This window comes from Triticum aestivum, chromosome 5B (genome assembly GCF_018294505.1).
Source record: "Triticum aestivum cultivar Chinese Spring chromosome 5B, IWGSC CS RefSeq v2.1, whole genome shotgun sequence".
Taxonomy (NCBI): Eukaryota; Viridiplantae; Streptophyta; class Magnoliopsida; order Poales; family Poaceae; genus Triticum; species Triticum aestivum.
Window position 1 is genome coordinate 408,521,058 of NC_057807.1, and position 16,163 is coordinate 408,537,220.

Here is a 16,163-nt window from a genome sequence, read left to right on the forward strand (position 1 = left end):
TCAACATTCAAATTTCAAACAAATACAAGATTCTCAATGATAATTCTATCAGGTACTACATAACCTCATTAATAATCTCATAAAAATAGGAGACCATCTTTCACATCTCGCATGTGGCAGCAAATTTGACTATCAGCAGCGAAGCTGTACAAATTATCTATGACTAAGGTGATATGGATCATATCGTCCATTATAGTCCTAGTGCAGCATGTGCTGCACACTTGCATCTCCGTCTCTACTCCGAGCTCGGCTAGCTCAGAACACAAGCAATTTGTATATCAACTAGCACAGAAGCGGTTTAGCGTGCTAGATCGCATTACTGTCAATCGGTCATTTGCTACAGCTGGGCTTCAACTCTGAAGCTCTGTTCATTATAGCCATCTGCGTCCCTTAGAGAAAGCTTACAATCATCTTGTGCAGCTTCTATTAATCAACATATCATCTATAAGGTACGGGACTTCCCATATTTTCCATTCACAGAGCTGGTGGTCCAAAATGATCCAAATTAATGTGAAGTTGGCTGAACCTTCATTTGCCTTGAGAAGCAGGTTCAATTTCTCCAAAAAGAAGCCCTTAGTTGAAACTCATATGTGAAGGGCTATTGAGATGGCAAGCTCTCAGTTCTGTCCCAGATGTAGCAGAATGGTTCTTCATTGTGATGACTGACAAGTCATGGGGTTCGCGATCTGTAAACTGGGCTTCTGTGAAACTTCTCTCAAGCCTTGATTCTAGTCAGATGAGCCAACACTTATGTTTCAACAGTTTTGAGATCATTTGGTGCATCCCTTGACCAAATGTCAGGACAGACTGTTGTCATGGGTTTAACACCGACCTTAACCATATCAGCATAGAGCATCATGGCATTCAAGACATAGCCAAGCATGCACTGTCCACGAATCAGTAGTGAGTAAGTGAAGCTATCGGGCACCATACCAGATTCTCTCATGCAAGAGAAGAACTTACCAGCTTCACGGTATTGGCCATCTAAATAAAGACCATATATCAAGGTCATGTATGTCACACTGTTTGGGATTGAATGGTCTTCCTCAGTTGTGGAGTTCGATAAACAGGTACGAATGTCAGCATGCTTCTTCTGCCCTGAGTGCTTCATGAAGATCATGACTGCATCTTGAATCCTATTCTCTCTGCAGAGACCATCAACAAGAACTGACACTGTGACTGAATTAGGAGAAATGCCTTTCTCCGCCATCTCCTTCTGTAACCTAAAAGCAGCATTGATGTCACCATCCTTGGCATGGCCATGAATCAGAGCCGTGTATGTCAACACATTAGGTTCAACCCCTTTGGCTATCATCTCCGTGTATATAGCCATTGCTATTTCCATCTTCCCTTTCTTTGAATGCCCATCTATCAAGGAGGAGTATGTCACCACATTGGGCTCAATTCCAACCTCACTCATTATTGTGCATGTTGCCAGGGCTTCAGCTAGATTTCCATTCTTGCAGTACTCATCAATTAGCGCGTTGTATGCAGCTGCATTAAGATTAATACCAGATTGCTGCATTGCTTCAAGAAACCTGGCCGCTACCTTCACTTGACCTCCAGAACAGAGGCCTCTTACAACTATGCTGCAGGTGAACTCATCTGGGCACAAACCTAGGCGAGTCATGTCCTCATAAACTGTTAATGCTTCTTGTGAATCACCAGACCTGAAAGCTCCATCAATCAAGCTGTTGTACACGGGCACAGTGGGAGCAACTCCATACCTGTGCATGTCAAGAAAAATATTTTTTGCATCACTTGTTCTGTTCACCTGGAAGAAACCGTCAATCAGCGTTGTAAAGATCACAGCATTGGGAACAAGACCACTCTTCAGCAGTTCCTGGTACAACGTGAGTGCCCTCTTGATACCATCTCTCTTGCAGTGGCTGCTCATCAGTGCATTGTATGTGTAATGGTTGGGTCGCATCCCTGTTTCCTTCATGGTAAGGAACAGCCGCTCAGCCTCGGCAATGCAGCCCTCGTCACAAAGTGCGGATATCATCGTCGAGTAAGTGACCACATTTGGACCAATCAGTCTCGCCAACATCTGCTTCCAGACCTCCCGAGCCTTCGCCACAGCACCCTCATGCCGGCACGCGTTGATGAGCGTGTTGTACGTCACCACGGTCGGCGCCATCCCCCGGCTCAGCATTTCGTCGAACAGCTTCCAGACGCGGTCGAACCTGTGGGCTTTCACCAGCACGTCGAGGATCGCGTTGCAGGCGGGCAGCGCCGGCAGCGTCGGCAGGCGGTGGAAGACGGACAGCGCCTCGTCGTGGAGCGCCATCTGGGAGAGAGCGATGACGAGCACCCCGAGCGCGGGGCCAGGGGAGCTGGAGGTGGAGGCGAGCGCGGCGAAGGCGGCAGCGCCCGGGCGCGCGCCGGGGGAGGAGGCCTGGACGAGGGATTTCGTCAAACGGATGGCGTGCGCAAAGTTCTTGGCCGCGGCCGAGCCGTGGACGGCGGCGGCGAGGTGGGCGGCGCGGTCCCTTGAGGTAGCCGGGGTGGCAGCGGCTACGGCGGCGGCGGAGGAGGACAGGCAGCGGTGGTGCGTGGCGAGGGGCCGGCGGCGGGAGGAGAGGATGAGGCGGAGTGGTGGCGAGAGTGGCATGGGGTTGGCATTGGCGAGGCGGCAAATCTGTACTGCTCTGCTGCTCCTGTTGGTCTGGGGAATTTGACTGACTGGGTTTGCCACCATAGAGCGCCGCAAGGGTTTTCTCGGTGAGCTTGTTGAGCGTTGGTACGGTTGGGCTAGGAGCATTCAGCAGATTCAGCTCGATGCAGCATTTTTTTTTTGAAGGGCTCGATGCCGTTGGTTTTCCTACCAGAATCACCATGTAAATTTTGTAAAAAAAAGGCAGTACCGTTAGTACAATGATTTTGACTGAAATGACCACTCTAACACAGTTGTTATCCTGTCCTCAGTCGGCGTAATTTTTTACCCGCGGTTCGGCGGCAGCCCCACACCTTCTTCCTGCCGTTCGGCGGCGCCACCCCTTCCGCCGCGCAGCTTCAAAGTGCTCGATGACTTGCCATAAGGTAAAAAGAATCAACCTTTTTCATAGATTTCATTTTTGGAAACAATTTATCCCTCACGTCTAAATCATGAATCATTTTTGTCATTGCATCCTTGCGTTAAGATCTTCAAAACTACTGCCATTGTAACTGTTTATAAAATGTTTTTAGATTCTATGACAGTGTCAAGACTCATATCAAGTTACAGAGAGAGTAGATCTCAGTTGATAGATTTTGAGAACCATGCTTCAAAACTGGCATGTGTTTCAAAATTGTACTAATTGTGTTTCAGTTTTGAGAAGCACAGTTTATGCTTTAATGCGAGAAACATAATTATGCTGGTCCCATGGGGACTTAGCATGACGACTTCCTGACTGTCTACTATAACAATGTTTGTCCGACTCCAATGAGGGAGGGACGATGACGACGGCGCATCTTCGGCTCGCTATAGTGCTTGTAGTCGTCGCTAGGTGGTCTACATTGACAGTTGATGATAGATCGGAAGTTTTCTCGTAAAAAAAAGACATAAAGTTGAAGGGGCATCTTCCGCTTCTGGAAGGGAGATCTAGGACCAGCACCTATGCCACAAATATGCGGAGGAGATCTTTTGTTTAAGTAAAAGTTTGAGACTTATTGGTTGGAGGTGAAGGAATTGATCCATAGAGGGAAGGTCAAAAGATAATACCTCCAGAAAAAATCATTTTTCTCAAGCAAAAGATTAATTGAACGAGATAGCGGTGGCGGTGATGCCTCATAGGAGAAGTGACGACGATGATGATGTGTGCTGTCTTGTCAAAGCCCTCAGCGGTTGTGATGATTTTTGTTCGATTCTCCACAATTAACTGGGCAATCTAATTTTCGCTCGGTTTTTCCTAATTAACTGAGCAACTCAATGCAGGATAACTTCTATTTAAAAAAGTACAAATAAACATATATTATATTTTCTTTTCATACGTTCCAATATTTCCCACCCCATAAATCCTCACCCTATGCACTGCTACAAATTCCCACGGCAACGCCGGGGAGGCATTAGTAGCTTCAATTATATTTTTCCCCACAAAAAAGAACTTCAATTATATTTTGAAACGAAAGAAGCAAGAGGAAACATCTCATCAACCATTAATTTGTCCACCTCTCCCCATCCCCGGACGTCCCACCCGGTTGAAATGTGCACAGACGGATTCCCTTCCCGTCCTGGCAAACTCGCCGCCCCGCCCGACAGGGGCGAAAGCTACACCCTTGGACCATTCCAACACCCCGCTCCACACGCGATGCACTTCACCTCTCGTCCCGACCACTATTCCACGGTCCAAACACTGAACCACATCACCCTTCCCTCGCCGCCGTTGGTCCCCGTAGACCCTGACCGCCGTGCCGTTGACCGACCGGCGTAGGACGGCTCCAGTTCCACGGCCGTGGAGCCCGCCGTGACTTCCTTGGTTCGGCACGTCCACATCGCCGTCCTCCCTCTCTCTCTTCTCCGTGGTATAAACAAACCACCAGCAGAGATCGCGCTACCTTCCATTGCCGCTCTTTTGTCCGTTGGGCGTGTTTGTTTCCCCGGCAGGCGGATCCTCCTGGTGCCTCCAGAAGGCATATATATATATCCGCTCTCGCCGCGCCAACGCCGAGAGGGATGCGCCATTCGTGGGCCGGTGAACCCTGAGCGCGCGGCGGCTCCATCCACCGATCACAGGAACCACCGTATATCCGGTAATTTCTTTCATCCAACCCATGCGCATCTTCTCCCCTCCCCTTCAGTCCTTCGTGCTTCTTTTTTTCTGTATACAAACTCGTCGCATTTCGTCTGTTACGGCTGCAGCTATTGTTGTTAGCCATGAGTTCCTCTGCTCGCAAATCAGCAGTTTATCCATCTCTTTTTTTATGGATGAGAAACCGGCAATTCACTGATATAAGCTGCGACCAAGTGTTCTTGGTTCCATCCACAGCCTAATGAAACTGGCCGAAAATGAAAATTTCTACTGAAAATACTACTACTAGTTAGGTTTTCTGAAAATAAATGTGGTAAGGGCTTCTTTCTTCGCAATTGGGACCCGTTTAGGTGGAATGGTGATCAGTCACTGCTCATTATAAGAAGATTAAGGTTGTCAAATTTTACAGTACTCTTTAGATTAATAAACCAATCCCTTCACTTGGAAACAACTGCCTCTGTTCATCTGTCTGCTCTTCGTCTCAGCTTTGATTTGGAGAATTCTACAGATGTAGTACAGTACTATGTACTATTTTCTGTCATCTTAGTTGGACTATCTCAGCCTAGGCACAAACTCGACTCATTTGGCTTTTATTACTACCTCCGTCTCGGTGAATAAGTCATTCGCGTAGTTCTAGGTCGACGATTTAACTATCTAAATATGTATTATATGTAATAAAATATATATATTTAGAAACTACATCCGTGTAGAAATCTAGTGATATACTTTTCATGACATATAACATATATTTAATTGCTCAAATCGATGACCTAGAACTACGTGGATGACTTATTCACCTAGACGGAGGTAGTAGTATTAGTTGCTCATCTATTACCGTTGGGTCAGGATTCAAAGCGAATAGTTGGAAGTTGGAACTTTCTGCACCAATTATTGCTATCGTTTGAATAATCCTGCTTGGACTTTCAGACCAACACCGCAAAGTCTCGTGCTTACAAGAAACAACACTCCACCATTATTATCCGCTATTCACACTGAACTGAACAAAACAGTCGAGCTTTTCTTTTATCCTTTTTACGGTTAGAATGGGACAGTTGAGAGAAACAGATGGTTGTTCTACATAAGAGTGAGCATCAAATATCAAATATATTTTTCTATTTTGAAGATATCATAAAATGGATTCACTGTTGCTATTCTTAGCTCCTCGTACGAAAAGATTTGCCTTCTAGTTGTCCGAGCTCAAGGTACGTGTTTATCTTGAGTAAGCATCACCTATATTTCTCCCAAAACAAAAATTCAGGATAACCTGTACTCCACTAACATACTGCTGATTCAATCTCTTTCTAGTACGAAAACTAGTCACGGCAAAATAAGTTTACATACTTATCAGTTTACTAGCAATATAAAAAAGTTAAAATTCAAATTCATTCTATGTTAAGATAGAAAAAAAAGACAAAACCATTAAAGATGATGAATATCGATAGTTTCTATGCATGTAAGGGTCATCGTTTCGTGATGTCATTTTGGTGGTGTTTATATGGTTATAATTTGTTGCAATCTTGGAGTACTGTAAACTTCTAACCTCCATGCCCTCTCCAGTTCTAAAGTTAATGCAACTGTTTCTCCAGGATAACAAAAATTTGTTCCAGTAGCAGAGATGGTTCATCATATATCTGACGAGGCAGCAGATGAACCTAGCATCACCACACAGACACCCCCCAATGACCCATCTCAAGCACCGCTGGTGTACAAAGTGGGCTATCCCCCTCCGAAGAACTTGGCCACAGAGTTTACAGAAACATTGAGGGAGACTTTCTTCCACGACAACCCGCTGCGTCAGTATAAGGGCCAATCCAGACCGAGGAGGTTCATGATGGGGCTGGAGTTCTTGTTTCCTATATTTGGGTGGGGTAGGGATTACAGTCTCAACAAGTTCAAAGGCGATCTGATTGCCGGACTGACCATCGCAAGTCTCTGTATTCCTCAGGTATCATCAAGGATGACTAGCCCACCTTGGCTTTTTTTACTACTTATTAAAAACCGTGCCTGACATTGAATGTTGGACTCTGATAGGACATTGGCTATTCGAAGCTTGCTAATCTGGATCCGCAGTATGGGCTTTGTAAGTTTCTCCTCTTGACTCTGTTGTGGAGATTTGATGCGAAACATTTAAGCTTGCTTTGCTATCATGATTTACTTTCGTTAGTTGGTTTCAGACTCCAGCTTCATTCCTCCATTGATCTATGCTGCAATGGGTAGCTCAAGGGATATAGCGATTGGTCCAGTTGCTGTGGTTTCTCTTTTGATAGGTTCACTTCTACAAGCTGAGGTTGACCATGTCAAAAACAAGGAGGAATACATGCGCCTCGCTTTCACGGCAACCTTCTTCGCTGGTATCACTCAAGCAGCCTTAGGATTTCTAAGGTATAATATGCAAACCTATAGTAAAAGCTTGCACATAATGTAGGTGCGTTGGACTAAGAGTTGGTAATTTTTTCAGGTTAGGATTCCTTATAGAGTTCTTGTCGCATGCTGCGATTGTCGGATTCATGGGGGGAGCTGCCATTACTATTGCCCTGCAGCAGCTGAAATACGTGTTGGGCATCGCAAACTTTACAAGGAAAACCGACATAGTTTCTGTCATGGAATCTGTCTGGAGATCAGTTCATCACGGGGTACGTATCTCATATACTTAGCAGTAACATGTCGATTTTATATCTTGGTCAGAACATCATGCGCTGCATTTTTTGGAATTATAAAAGCATCATTGTAATTCCTAGAACTTAAAAATATTTTCATTATTAATAGAAGTACATCATGCCATGTCGATATGGAAATAACTTATCTGGGAAAAAAAATATCTCTTTGCAAGTGCTGAAGTGTTTTTAGATGTTTGGAGCTCATTTGTCATATTCATTTGGAAGCGGGTGGGTGAATTTGTTCCCCTCTTTTTTGTGGTCTTCCCGCGTCAGGAAGGGATTAGCATAGGCTAAAGATAGTACTACTGCCTGTGTGAGTTATCTAAAGTATACTGACAAGGAGATGCTTGTATATGCAGTGGAACTGGCAGACAATTGTGATTGGCGTATCTTTCCTGGTTTTCCTTCTGTTTGCGAAGTACATCGTAAGAATTTCTTTTTCCTTGTATGTTTACAACACATTTAACATTTAAAAAATTATATATCCACTAAGGATGTTTCATTTACACAGGGAAAGAAGAAAAGGAAGCTTTTCTGGGTGCCAGCTATTGCTCCTATAATTTCAGTGATTCTAGCAACATTTTTTGTATACATTACTCGTGCCGACAAGCAAGGAGTTCAGATAGTAAGTGACTAAGTTAGTAAAATTAGGGCACAGTGATATGGACCATACACTGTTTGTCATGGATTAAAATTTTGACTTGGTCATCAGGTGAAGCACATTGAACAGGGAATCAACCCATCATCAGTACACAAGATTTATTTCACCGGCCCATTTGTTGCAAAAGGTTTCAAGATCGGTGTTGTTTGCGGCATAGTTGGTTTGACAGTATGTATGCTGATATGAACACATATTTGTTTTTCCTGTCATGTGCATCTCCAGATTTCTCATCAATCTGTGTGTGACTACTTCATCAGGAAGCTGTAGCTATTGGAAGGACATTTGCTGCTATGAAGGACTACCAGTTAGATGGAAACAAGGAGATGGTAGCACTTGGAACCATGAACATAGTAGGCTCAATGACATCTTGCTATGTCACAACAGGTAGCTCCACCCTTTTTTGCCGAGCAGAGCTGACAGTAAACTGTCTGGAAAATACAGTGCCAAAATCTATATCCTGTATTTTCTTTTTCAGGTTCTTTCTCACGTTCGGCAGTTAACTTCATGGCTGGCTGCAAGACTCCTGTATCCAATGTGGTTATGTCAGTAGTGGTTCTTCTTACCTTGTTGGTCATCACACCGCTATTCAAATATACACCGAATGCAATCCTAGGGTCGATCATTATTTCTGCGGTGATCGGCCTTGTGGACTACGAAGCAGCAATTCTCATCTGGAAAGTTGACAAATTGGACTTCATTGCTTGCATGGGAGCTTTTTTCGGTGTTGTTTTTGTATCCGTTGAGATTGGCCTCTTGATTGCTGTAAGGACCAACCATTATCTTTGATGTAAAAATAATAACATGTCCATGTCTTTTTGTGGAGACATAAGTAGAACTTACTTGTTGTTCTGAATATTACCAGGTAGCAATCTCATTTGCCAAAATACTTCTTCAAGTAACAAGGCCAAGGACAGCCCTACTTGGAAACCTTCCCGGCACCACTATATACCGGAACATCAGCCAGTATCCAGAAGCAAAACTTACTCCTGGGGTGGTGATTGTGAGGGTTGATTCTGCTATTTATTTTTCCAACTCTAATTACGTCCGAGAAAGGTAAAGATGGTAAATTTATCACACATTATGTTTTTTGAATTTGAAGAATGGTAGAATACACATGAATTCAGTAACTTCAGCCTCATAGGCCTGATATCTGGTGCTCCATGGCAGAATTCTTAGGTGGCTGACAGACGAAGAAGACAGAGCTAAAGCAGTGGGATTGCCTAAAATCAGTTTCCTGATTGTGGAAATGTCGCGTAAGTAGAATTATATGTTGGTCTCAGAAATTTCAAACTACAGTACCTTTTTTTCAATCATTGTACTGATGCAGTCCGGTGAAAAATGCTGGTGCAGCGGTCATCGACATCGATACAAGCGGCATACATGCTCTTGAAGATCTATACAAGAATCTTCAGAAAAGAGATATGCAGGTACACCCATTCAAGCTACCACATACACTTTCTAAAAACTAATAATCTTGTTTCACTTGGCAGCTGATAATGTTGTTTTGTATTGTGTGTTTTGGCAGCTCATTCTGTCGAATCCTGGTTCCGTCGTCATAGAAAAACTGCAAGCGTCGAAGCTCACCGAGCACATTGGAAGCAGCAATATATTCCTCGCGGTCTCTGACGCTGTGCGATTCTGTACGACGAAGTCGATGCAGGAACCGTGAGCGAAGTAGTTCGGAGGAATGGCTGGTGTTGAGAATAGTTTTGGTGCTCCCTGTGATCTAAGCTGGGCAGCGCAATATGATGTGGCTTTGTGGCCAATGTAGAAACATATAATAAGTTAAGGCAATCACCGGAGCTTCTCCGGTTTACTAAATACTACTCCCCCTGTTCACCACTATAAGATGTTCTAACCTTTTTTCTGAATCAGATGTATATAGCCGTCTATTAGTGCATTTATTCACTCATTTCAGTTCATATGCAGTCCATATTGAAATATCCAAAACATCTTATAATAATGAACGGAGGGAGTAGAAGATAAAGTTTAGAAGTGCTCCTCTACTGAGTGTGAACGAAGTAAATTCTGGAACTCATGGCAGATCTTCCTCAAGTATGTACAGATATACTACATAAAGGATCAACGTGGGATCTCAGTGCATTTCTTTTTCTTGATCAAAAGAGAGGCCTCCCTCTCCAATTTCATTAAGGCTTTGTTCGGTTAAGAGGTTTAAATCCCCCTCAAACCCCTTCAATCCACTCGGATTCACCCGCAACCGAACAAGGCCTAAGAGAAACCAAGGTTCACAACTACTACTAGGGTTTTTGTTACCCCACACACGACATACTATCTTACATGACTGGGGATTACGGCGAACCCCAGCCCAGCACCTCAAAGGATCATGCAAGATCCCAAAATAGAAGCAGAGCACACACCAGCTGAACCGGGGCACCCACACAACATTTCAGATACTAGGGTGCAACATACAGTAGTTGGCATCAAAGGCTAACATATCATAGCTAAAGCAAGAACTAGATAACGGCTGAGGCGGCAGCAACGACGAAGAAGGTAAGCCACCGGGATCTCAGCGCATGCTCATACATGATCAAGCATCGACGGATGCAATGTTGGTGGCATCGTTGCAGAACCGGCCGCACGCATCGCCGCAGCGCTCCACGCCGACTTTCATGTCTTCGCGAAGCTCAGCTGATGACAAGATCAAGATATGCGCAATGTTCATTCCAAACCGAAAAAAAAAACTTTTCCTCTTATGATAAATTGAAAGTTATATATATACAGATGATGAATTAATTAAGATATACTACTACCTGAGTTGACGTTGTCACAGACTGAGAGCCTGCATCCTAGTTTGCAGTACTCAACGGCATCTGGTTCTTCCTCCGCAACAGCAGCAGCAAGCATTAGTCAACCTTAATTGCAACTTCCATGCATCTGGGAGCAAAATAATACAGAGAAAACAGAGAGAGTGGCTTGGGTTTACGTACCAGCTGAGCTAGGGAGAAGGTTGAGGTTAGGGTATTCCCTGGGACATGTGGGGTCCCTTGTGAGCACACAGCCACACATTTTTGAGCAGGAGCTACTGGGGTACCTAAAACCGCACACGTTGTAACAGTTTCTTGATCTGGTGTCTCTGCAGCAGCTCTTGCCCTCTGCTACTTGGATTTGTTCCGGGACAAGTCCCAGTATGAGTGCACACATGATCACGCTCTTGATGAAATGTTTGCTTTCCATGGCTGCCTTCCCTGCTGCGAAAACGCAGACTTGCATGGCCCCAATTTATAGGAGACGATGCTCCGCATGGGCAGTGATTATTAAGAAGTGATGTGCATAAATGAGCCGTGCTCTGCTGAGAGCCACGTACACGGTTGAGATCATCTACGTGTGCGCTGCGTACCCTAGGCGATCATGCGGTGCCCGCTAACTTCTACCGGCCTCGTGCATTAAGTTTTCTCGTGCACCCTCTTGTGTCATGGCCGACTACGATGTTCTTAGGTCTATTTTACTTTATTTACTTTAGGGCATCTCCAATGATCGTGTGATAATAGTTGGTAAATCTGCCATGTAGACTCTTTTGATGAGGTGGCCTAAAATAAAAGAAGAGAGAGTGTGTGACCGTATGATCCTGAACCAACGTTGTGGGCACAAGCTCTGAGTAATTACATTAATTTATGTGGGCCCTAGCTAGACCTGGTGTGAGCTGCGGCAGCCAATTTCCTTCTCTCGGGGTGCTGGCCATCAATTTATTTACATTGATTTAATGTGTGTGGCCCATCAGACTAACATACACTTCATTGAAGAACTTGTATGATATACTGTTGGCTGCTGACGTGGACTTTATACCAACGAATCCATCATACAGACTATTATAGATGCTCTTATTACTCTTGCGTTGTGGACGGATACGTGGCAACTCGACCGGTTGTCCTCGTCGATAGTACCTCGCCCAGAAGATGCCTACTCTCCATCCTCATTAGCTTCCGTGTTCTTGTTCATTTTTCTTCTCTCTTATTTGTTCTTATTACCCCTCTTTTTTTTTGCGGGTACTTATTATCCCTATCCGTGCCTTCATTTACAGTTCATGAGTGTGTGCTGGACATCAGCTAGGCGAGCAGAGCGAGTACTTGTGCTTATGTGATTTTTTTTTATTTGTGGATCTGTTCGGTAAATGGATTTTGTTCTGATGTATTTGTAGATCTAGTTAGGATGCATTCTGTCAAGCCGAAGCAAATCTTTTTTTTGTGATTTTTCTTTTATGTTTTTTTATTTTAGAACTAGCAAAGTGCCTCGCTCGATGCGCGGGCTGGAAATACCTTGAGTATTTATTTTTGTTTCTAAATATCATCTTGAGATTTACGAAGTCACCGTAGGCGTCTCGTCATCGACGGGAACGTCTCCTCCCACTGATAGCACATCGCCGGAAATCCTGAAATAAATTCAGGAATAATGCGAGCACCAGGACATGAACCCTGATGGGTCGGGGATGTTGGGGAACGTTGCAGAAAATTAAAATTTTTCCTACGGTTTCACCAAGATCCATCTATGAGTTCATCTAAGCAACGAGTCTAGGGAGAGAGTTTGCATCTACATACCACTTGTAGATCGCGTGCGGAAGCTTGCAAGGTGATGATGTAGTCGTACTCGACGTGATCCAAATCACCGATGACCAGCGCCGAACGGACGGCACCTCCGCGTTCAACACACGTACGGGACGGGAGACGTCTCCTCCTTCTTGATCCAGCAAGGGGGAAGGAGAGGTTGATGAAGATCCAGCAGCACGACGGCGTGGTGGTGGATGCAGGGCGTCACAGCAGCAGGGCTTCGCCGAGACTACGAGGGAGAGACGTAACGGGGGGAGGTGGAGGCGCCAGGGGCTGGTGTGTGAAGTCCCTCCTCTCCCCCACTATATATAGGGGTGCCAACGGGGGGGGGGGGGGCGCCGGCCCTAGTAGATGAGATCTACTAGGGGGGGCGGCGGCCTAGGGGAGGTTTCCCTCCCCCCCCCCCAAGGCACCTAGGGGGGCCTTCCACCACTAGGACTCCTCCTAGGGGAAACCCTAGGCGCATGGGCCTATAGGGGCTGGTGCCCTTGGCCCATGATGGCCAAGGCGCACCCCCTACAGCCCATGTGCCCCCCCGGGACAGGTGGCCCCATCCGGTGGACCCCCGGGACCCTTCCGGTGGTCCCGGTACAATACCGATAACCCCGAAACTTGTCCCGATGCCCGAAATAGCACTTCCTATATATAATTCTTTACCTCCGGACCATTCCGGAACTCCTCGTGACGTCCGGGATCTCATCCGGGACTCCGAACAACATTCGGGTTTCTGCATATCCATATCTTCATAACCCTAGCGTCACCGAACCTTAAGTGTGTAGACCCTACGGGTTCGGGAGACATGCAGACATGACCGAGACGCTCTCAGTCAATAACCATCAGCGGGATCTGGATACCCATGATGGCTCCCACATGCTCCTCGATGTTGTCATCGGATGAACCACTATGTCGAGGATTCGATCAAACCCTGTATGCAATTCCCTTTGTCAATCGGTACGTTACTTGCCCGAGACTCGATCATCGGTATCCCAATACCTTGTTCAGTCTCGTTACCGGCAAGTCACTTTACTCGTACCGTAATGCATGATCCCGTGTCCAACACCTTGGTCACATTGAGCTCAATATGATGATGCATTACCGAGTGGGCCCAGAGATACCTCTCCGTCATATGGAGTGACAAATCCCAGTCTCGATCCGTGTCAACCCAACAGCTACTTTCGGAGATACCTGTAATGCACCTTTATAGTCACCCAGTTACGTTGTGACGTTTGATGCACCCAAGGCACTCTTACGGTATCCGGGAGTTACACGATCTCATGGTCGAAGGAAGAGATACTTGACACTTGCAAAGCTCTAGCAAAACGAACTACACGATCTTTTATGCTATGCTTAGGATTGGGTCTTGTCCATCACATCATTCTCCTAATGATGTGATCCCGTTATCAACGACATCCAATGTCCATAGTCAGGAAACCATGACTATCTGTTGATCACAACGAGCTGGTCAACTAGAGGCTTACCAGGGACATAGTGTGGTCTAAGTATTCACACGTGTATTACGATTTCCGGATAATACAGTTATAGCATGAATAAAAGACAATTATCATGAACAATGAAATATAATAATACTTTTATTATTGCCTCTAGGGCATATTTCCAACAGTCTCCCACTTGCACTAGAGTCACCAATCTAGTTACATTGTGATGAATCGAACACCCATAGAGTTCTGGTGTTGATCATGTTTTGCACGCGAGAGAGGTTTAGTCAGCGGATCTGCGACATTCAGATCCGTGTGCACTTTGCAAATCTCTATGTCTCCATCTTGAACATTTTCACGGATGGAGTTGAAACGACGCTTGATGTGCCTGGTCTTCTTGTGAAACCTGGGCTCTTTTGCGAGGGCAATAGCTCCAGTGTTGTCACAGAAGAGTTTGATCGGCCCCGACACATTGGTTATGACTCCTAGGTCGGTGATGAACTCCTTCACCCAAATCGCTTCATGTGCTGCCTCCGAGGCTGCCATGTACTCCGCTTCACACGTAGATCCCGCCACGACGCTCTGCTTGCAGCTGCACCAGCTTACTGCTCCACCATTCAACATATACACGTATCCGGTTTGTGACTTAGAGTCATCCAGATCTGAGTCGAAGCTAGCGTCGACGTAACCCTTTACGACGAGCTCTTCGTCTCCTCCATAAACAAGAAACATGTCCTTTGTCCTTTTCAGGTACTTCAGGATATTCTTGACCGCTGTCCAGTGTTCCTTGCCGGGATTACTTTGGTATCTTGCTACCAAACTTACGGCAAGGTTTACATCGGGTCTGGTACACAGCATGGCATACATAATAGATCCTATGGCTGAAGCATAGGGGATGACACTCATCTCTTCTTTATCTTTTGCCGTGGTCGGTGACTGAGCTGAGCTCAGTCTCATACCTTGTAACATAGGCAAGAACCCCTTCTTGGACTGATCCATTTTGAATCTCTTCAAAATCTTATCAAGGTATGTGCTTTGTGAAAGACCTATGAGGCGTCTCGATCTATCTCTATAGATCTTGATGCCTAATATATAAGCAGCTTCTCCAAGGTCCTTCATTGAAAAACACTTATTCAAGTAGGTCTTAATGCTGTCCAGAAATTCTATATTATTTCCCATCAGGAGTATGTCATCTACATATAATATGAGAAATGCTACAGAGCTCCCACTCACTTTCTTGTAAACGCAGGCTTCTCCATAAGTCTGCATAAACCCAAACGCTTTGATCATCTCATCAAAGCGAATGTTCCAACTCCGAGATGCTTGCACCAGTCCATAAATGGATCGCTGGAGCTTGCATACTTTGTTAGCGTTCCGAGGATCGACAAAACCTTCCGGCTGCATCATATACAGTTCTTCCTTAAGATGCCCGTTAAGGAATGCTGTTTTGACGTCCATCTGCCATATCTCATAATCATAGTATGCGGCAATTGCTAACATGATTCGGACGGACTTTAGCTTCGCTACGGGAGAGAATGTCTCGTCGTAGTCAATCCCTTGAACCTGTCGATAACCCTTAGCGACAATTCGAGCTTTATAGATGGTTACATTACCATCCGCGTCCGTCTTCTTCTTAAAGATCCATTTGTTTTCTATCGCTCGCCGATCATCGGGCAAGTCTGTCAAAGTCCATACTTTGTTTTCATACATGGATTCTATCTCGGATTTCATGGCTTCAAGCCATTTGTTGGAATCCGGGCCCGCCATTGCTTCTTCATAGTTCGAAGGTTCATTGTTGTCTAACAACATGATTTCCAGGACAGGGTTGCCGTACCACTCTGGTGCGGAACGTGTCCTTGTGGACCTACGAAGTTCAGCAGTAACTTGATCCGAAGTACCTTGATCATTATCATGGTTTTCCTCTTCAGTTGGTGTGGGCATCACAGGAACGGTTTCCTGTGCTGCGTCACTATCCCGCTCAAGAAGTAGTACTTCATCGAGTTCTACTTTCCTCCCACTTACTTCTTTCGAGAGAAACTCTTTTTCCAGAAAGCATCCGTTCTTGGCAACAAAGATCTTGCCTTCGCATCTTAAGTAGAAGGTATACCCTACAGTTT

General features: G+C 45.3%; 3 protein-coding genes across 4 annotated transcripts; 1 reads left to right on the forward strand and 2 right to left on the reverse strand.

Moving 5' to 3' along the window:
* Positions 1-80: 80 nt before the first annotated feature.
* On the reverse strand, positions 81-2,910 carry LOC123112137 (pentatricopeptide repeat-containing protein At5g61400). The gene has a single exon (XM_044533062.1). It carries the CDS (start codon positions 2,762-2,764, stop codon positions 749-751), a length of 2,016 nt encoding a protein of 671 aa, XP_044388997.1. The 5' UTR covers positions 2,765-2,910; the 3' UTR covers positions 81-748.
* A 1,370-nt stretch (positions 2,911-4,280) lies between these two features.
* On the forward strand, positions 4,281-9,922 carry LOC123112138 (sulfate transporter 1.2). Its single transcript, XM_044533063.1, has 14 exons — positions 4,281-4,731; positions 6,317-6,675; positions 6,762-6,810; positions 6,905-7,112; positions 7,189-7,363; positions 7,747-7,812; positions 7,899-8,012; positions 8,100-8,216; positions 8,306-8,432; positions 8,524-8,810; positions 8,911-9,101; positions 9,216-9,301; positions 9,399-9,475; positions 9,574-9,922. The coding sequence occupies exons 2-14, from the start codon at positions 6,346-6,348 to the stop codon at positions 9,715-9,717; spliced, it is 1,971 nt and encodes a 656-aa protein (XP_044388998.1). The 5' UTR covers positions 4,281-4,731; positions 6,317-6,345; the 3' UTR covers positions 9,718-9,922.
* A 139-nt stretch (positions 9,923-10,061) lies between these two features.
* LOC123112139 (probable leaf thionin) lies at positions 10,062-11,272 on the reverse strand. 2 transcript variants are annotated; one of them, XM_044533065.1, is made up of 3 exons: positions 10,997-11,272; positions 10,820-10,879; positions 10,062-10,697 (listed from the first exon to the last, which is right to left on the reverse strand). In XM_044533065.1, exons 1-3 carry the CDS (start codon positions 11,241-11,243, stop codon positions 10,597-10,599), a joined length of 408 nt encoding a protein of 135 aa, XP_044389000.1. In that variant the 5' UTR covers positions 11,244-11,272; the 3' UTR covers positions 10,062-10,596. The 2 variants fall into 2 exon arrangements, with proteins under 2 accessions (XP_044389000.1, XP_044388999.1); XM_044533064.1 differs by having other exon boundaries at positions 10,820-10,885.
* Positions 11,273-16,163: the final 4,891 nt, after the last annotated feature.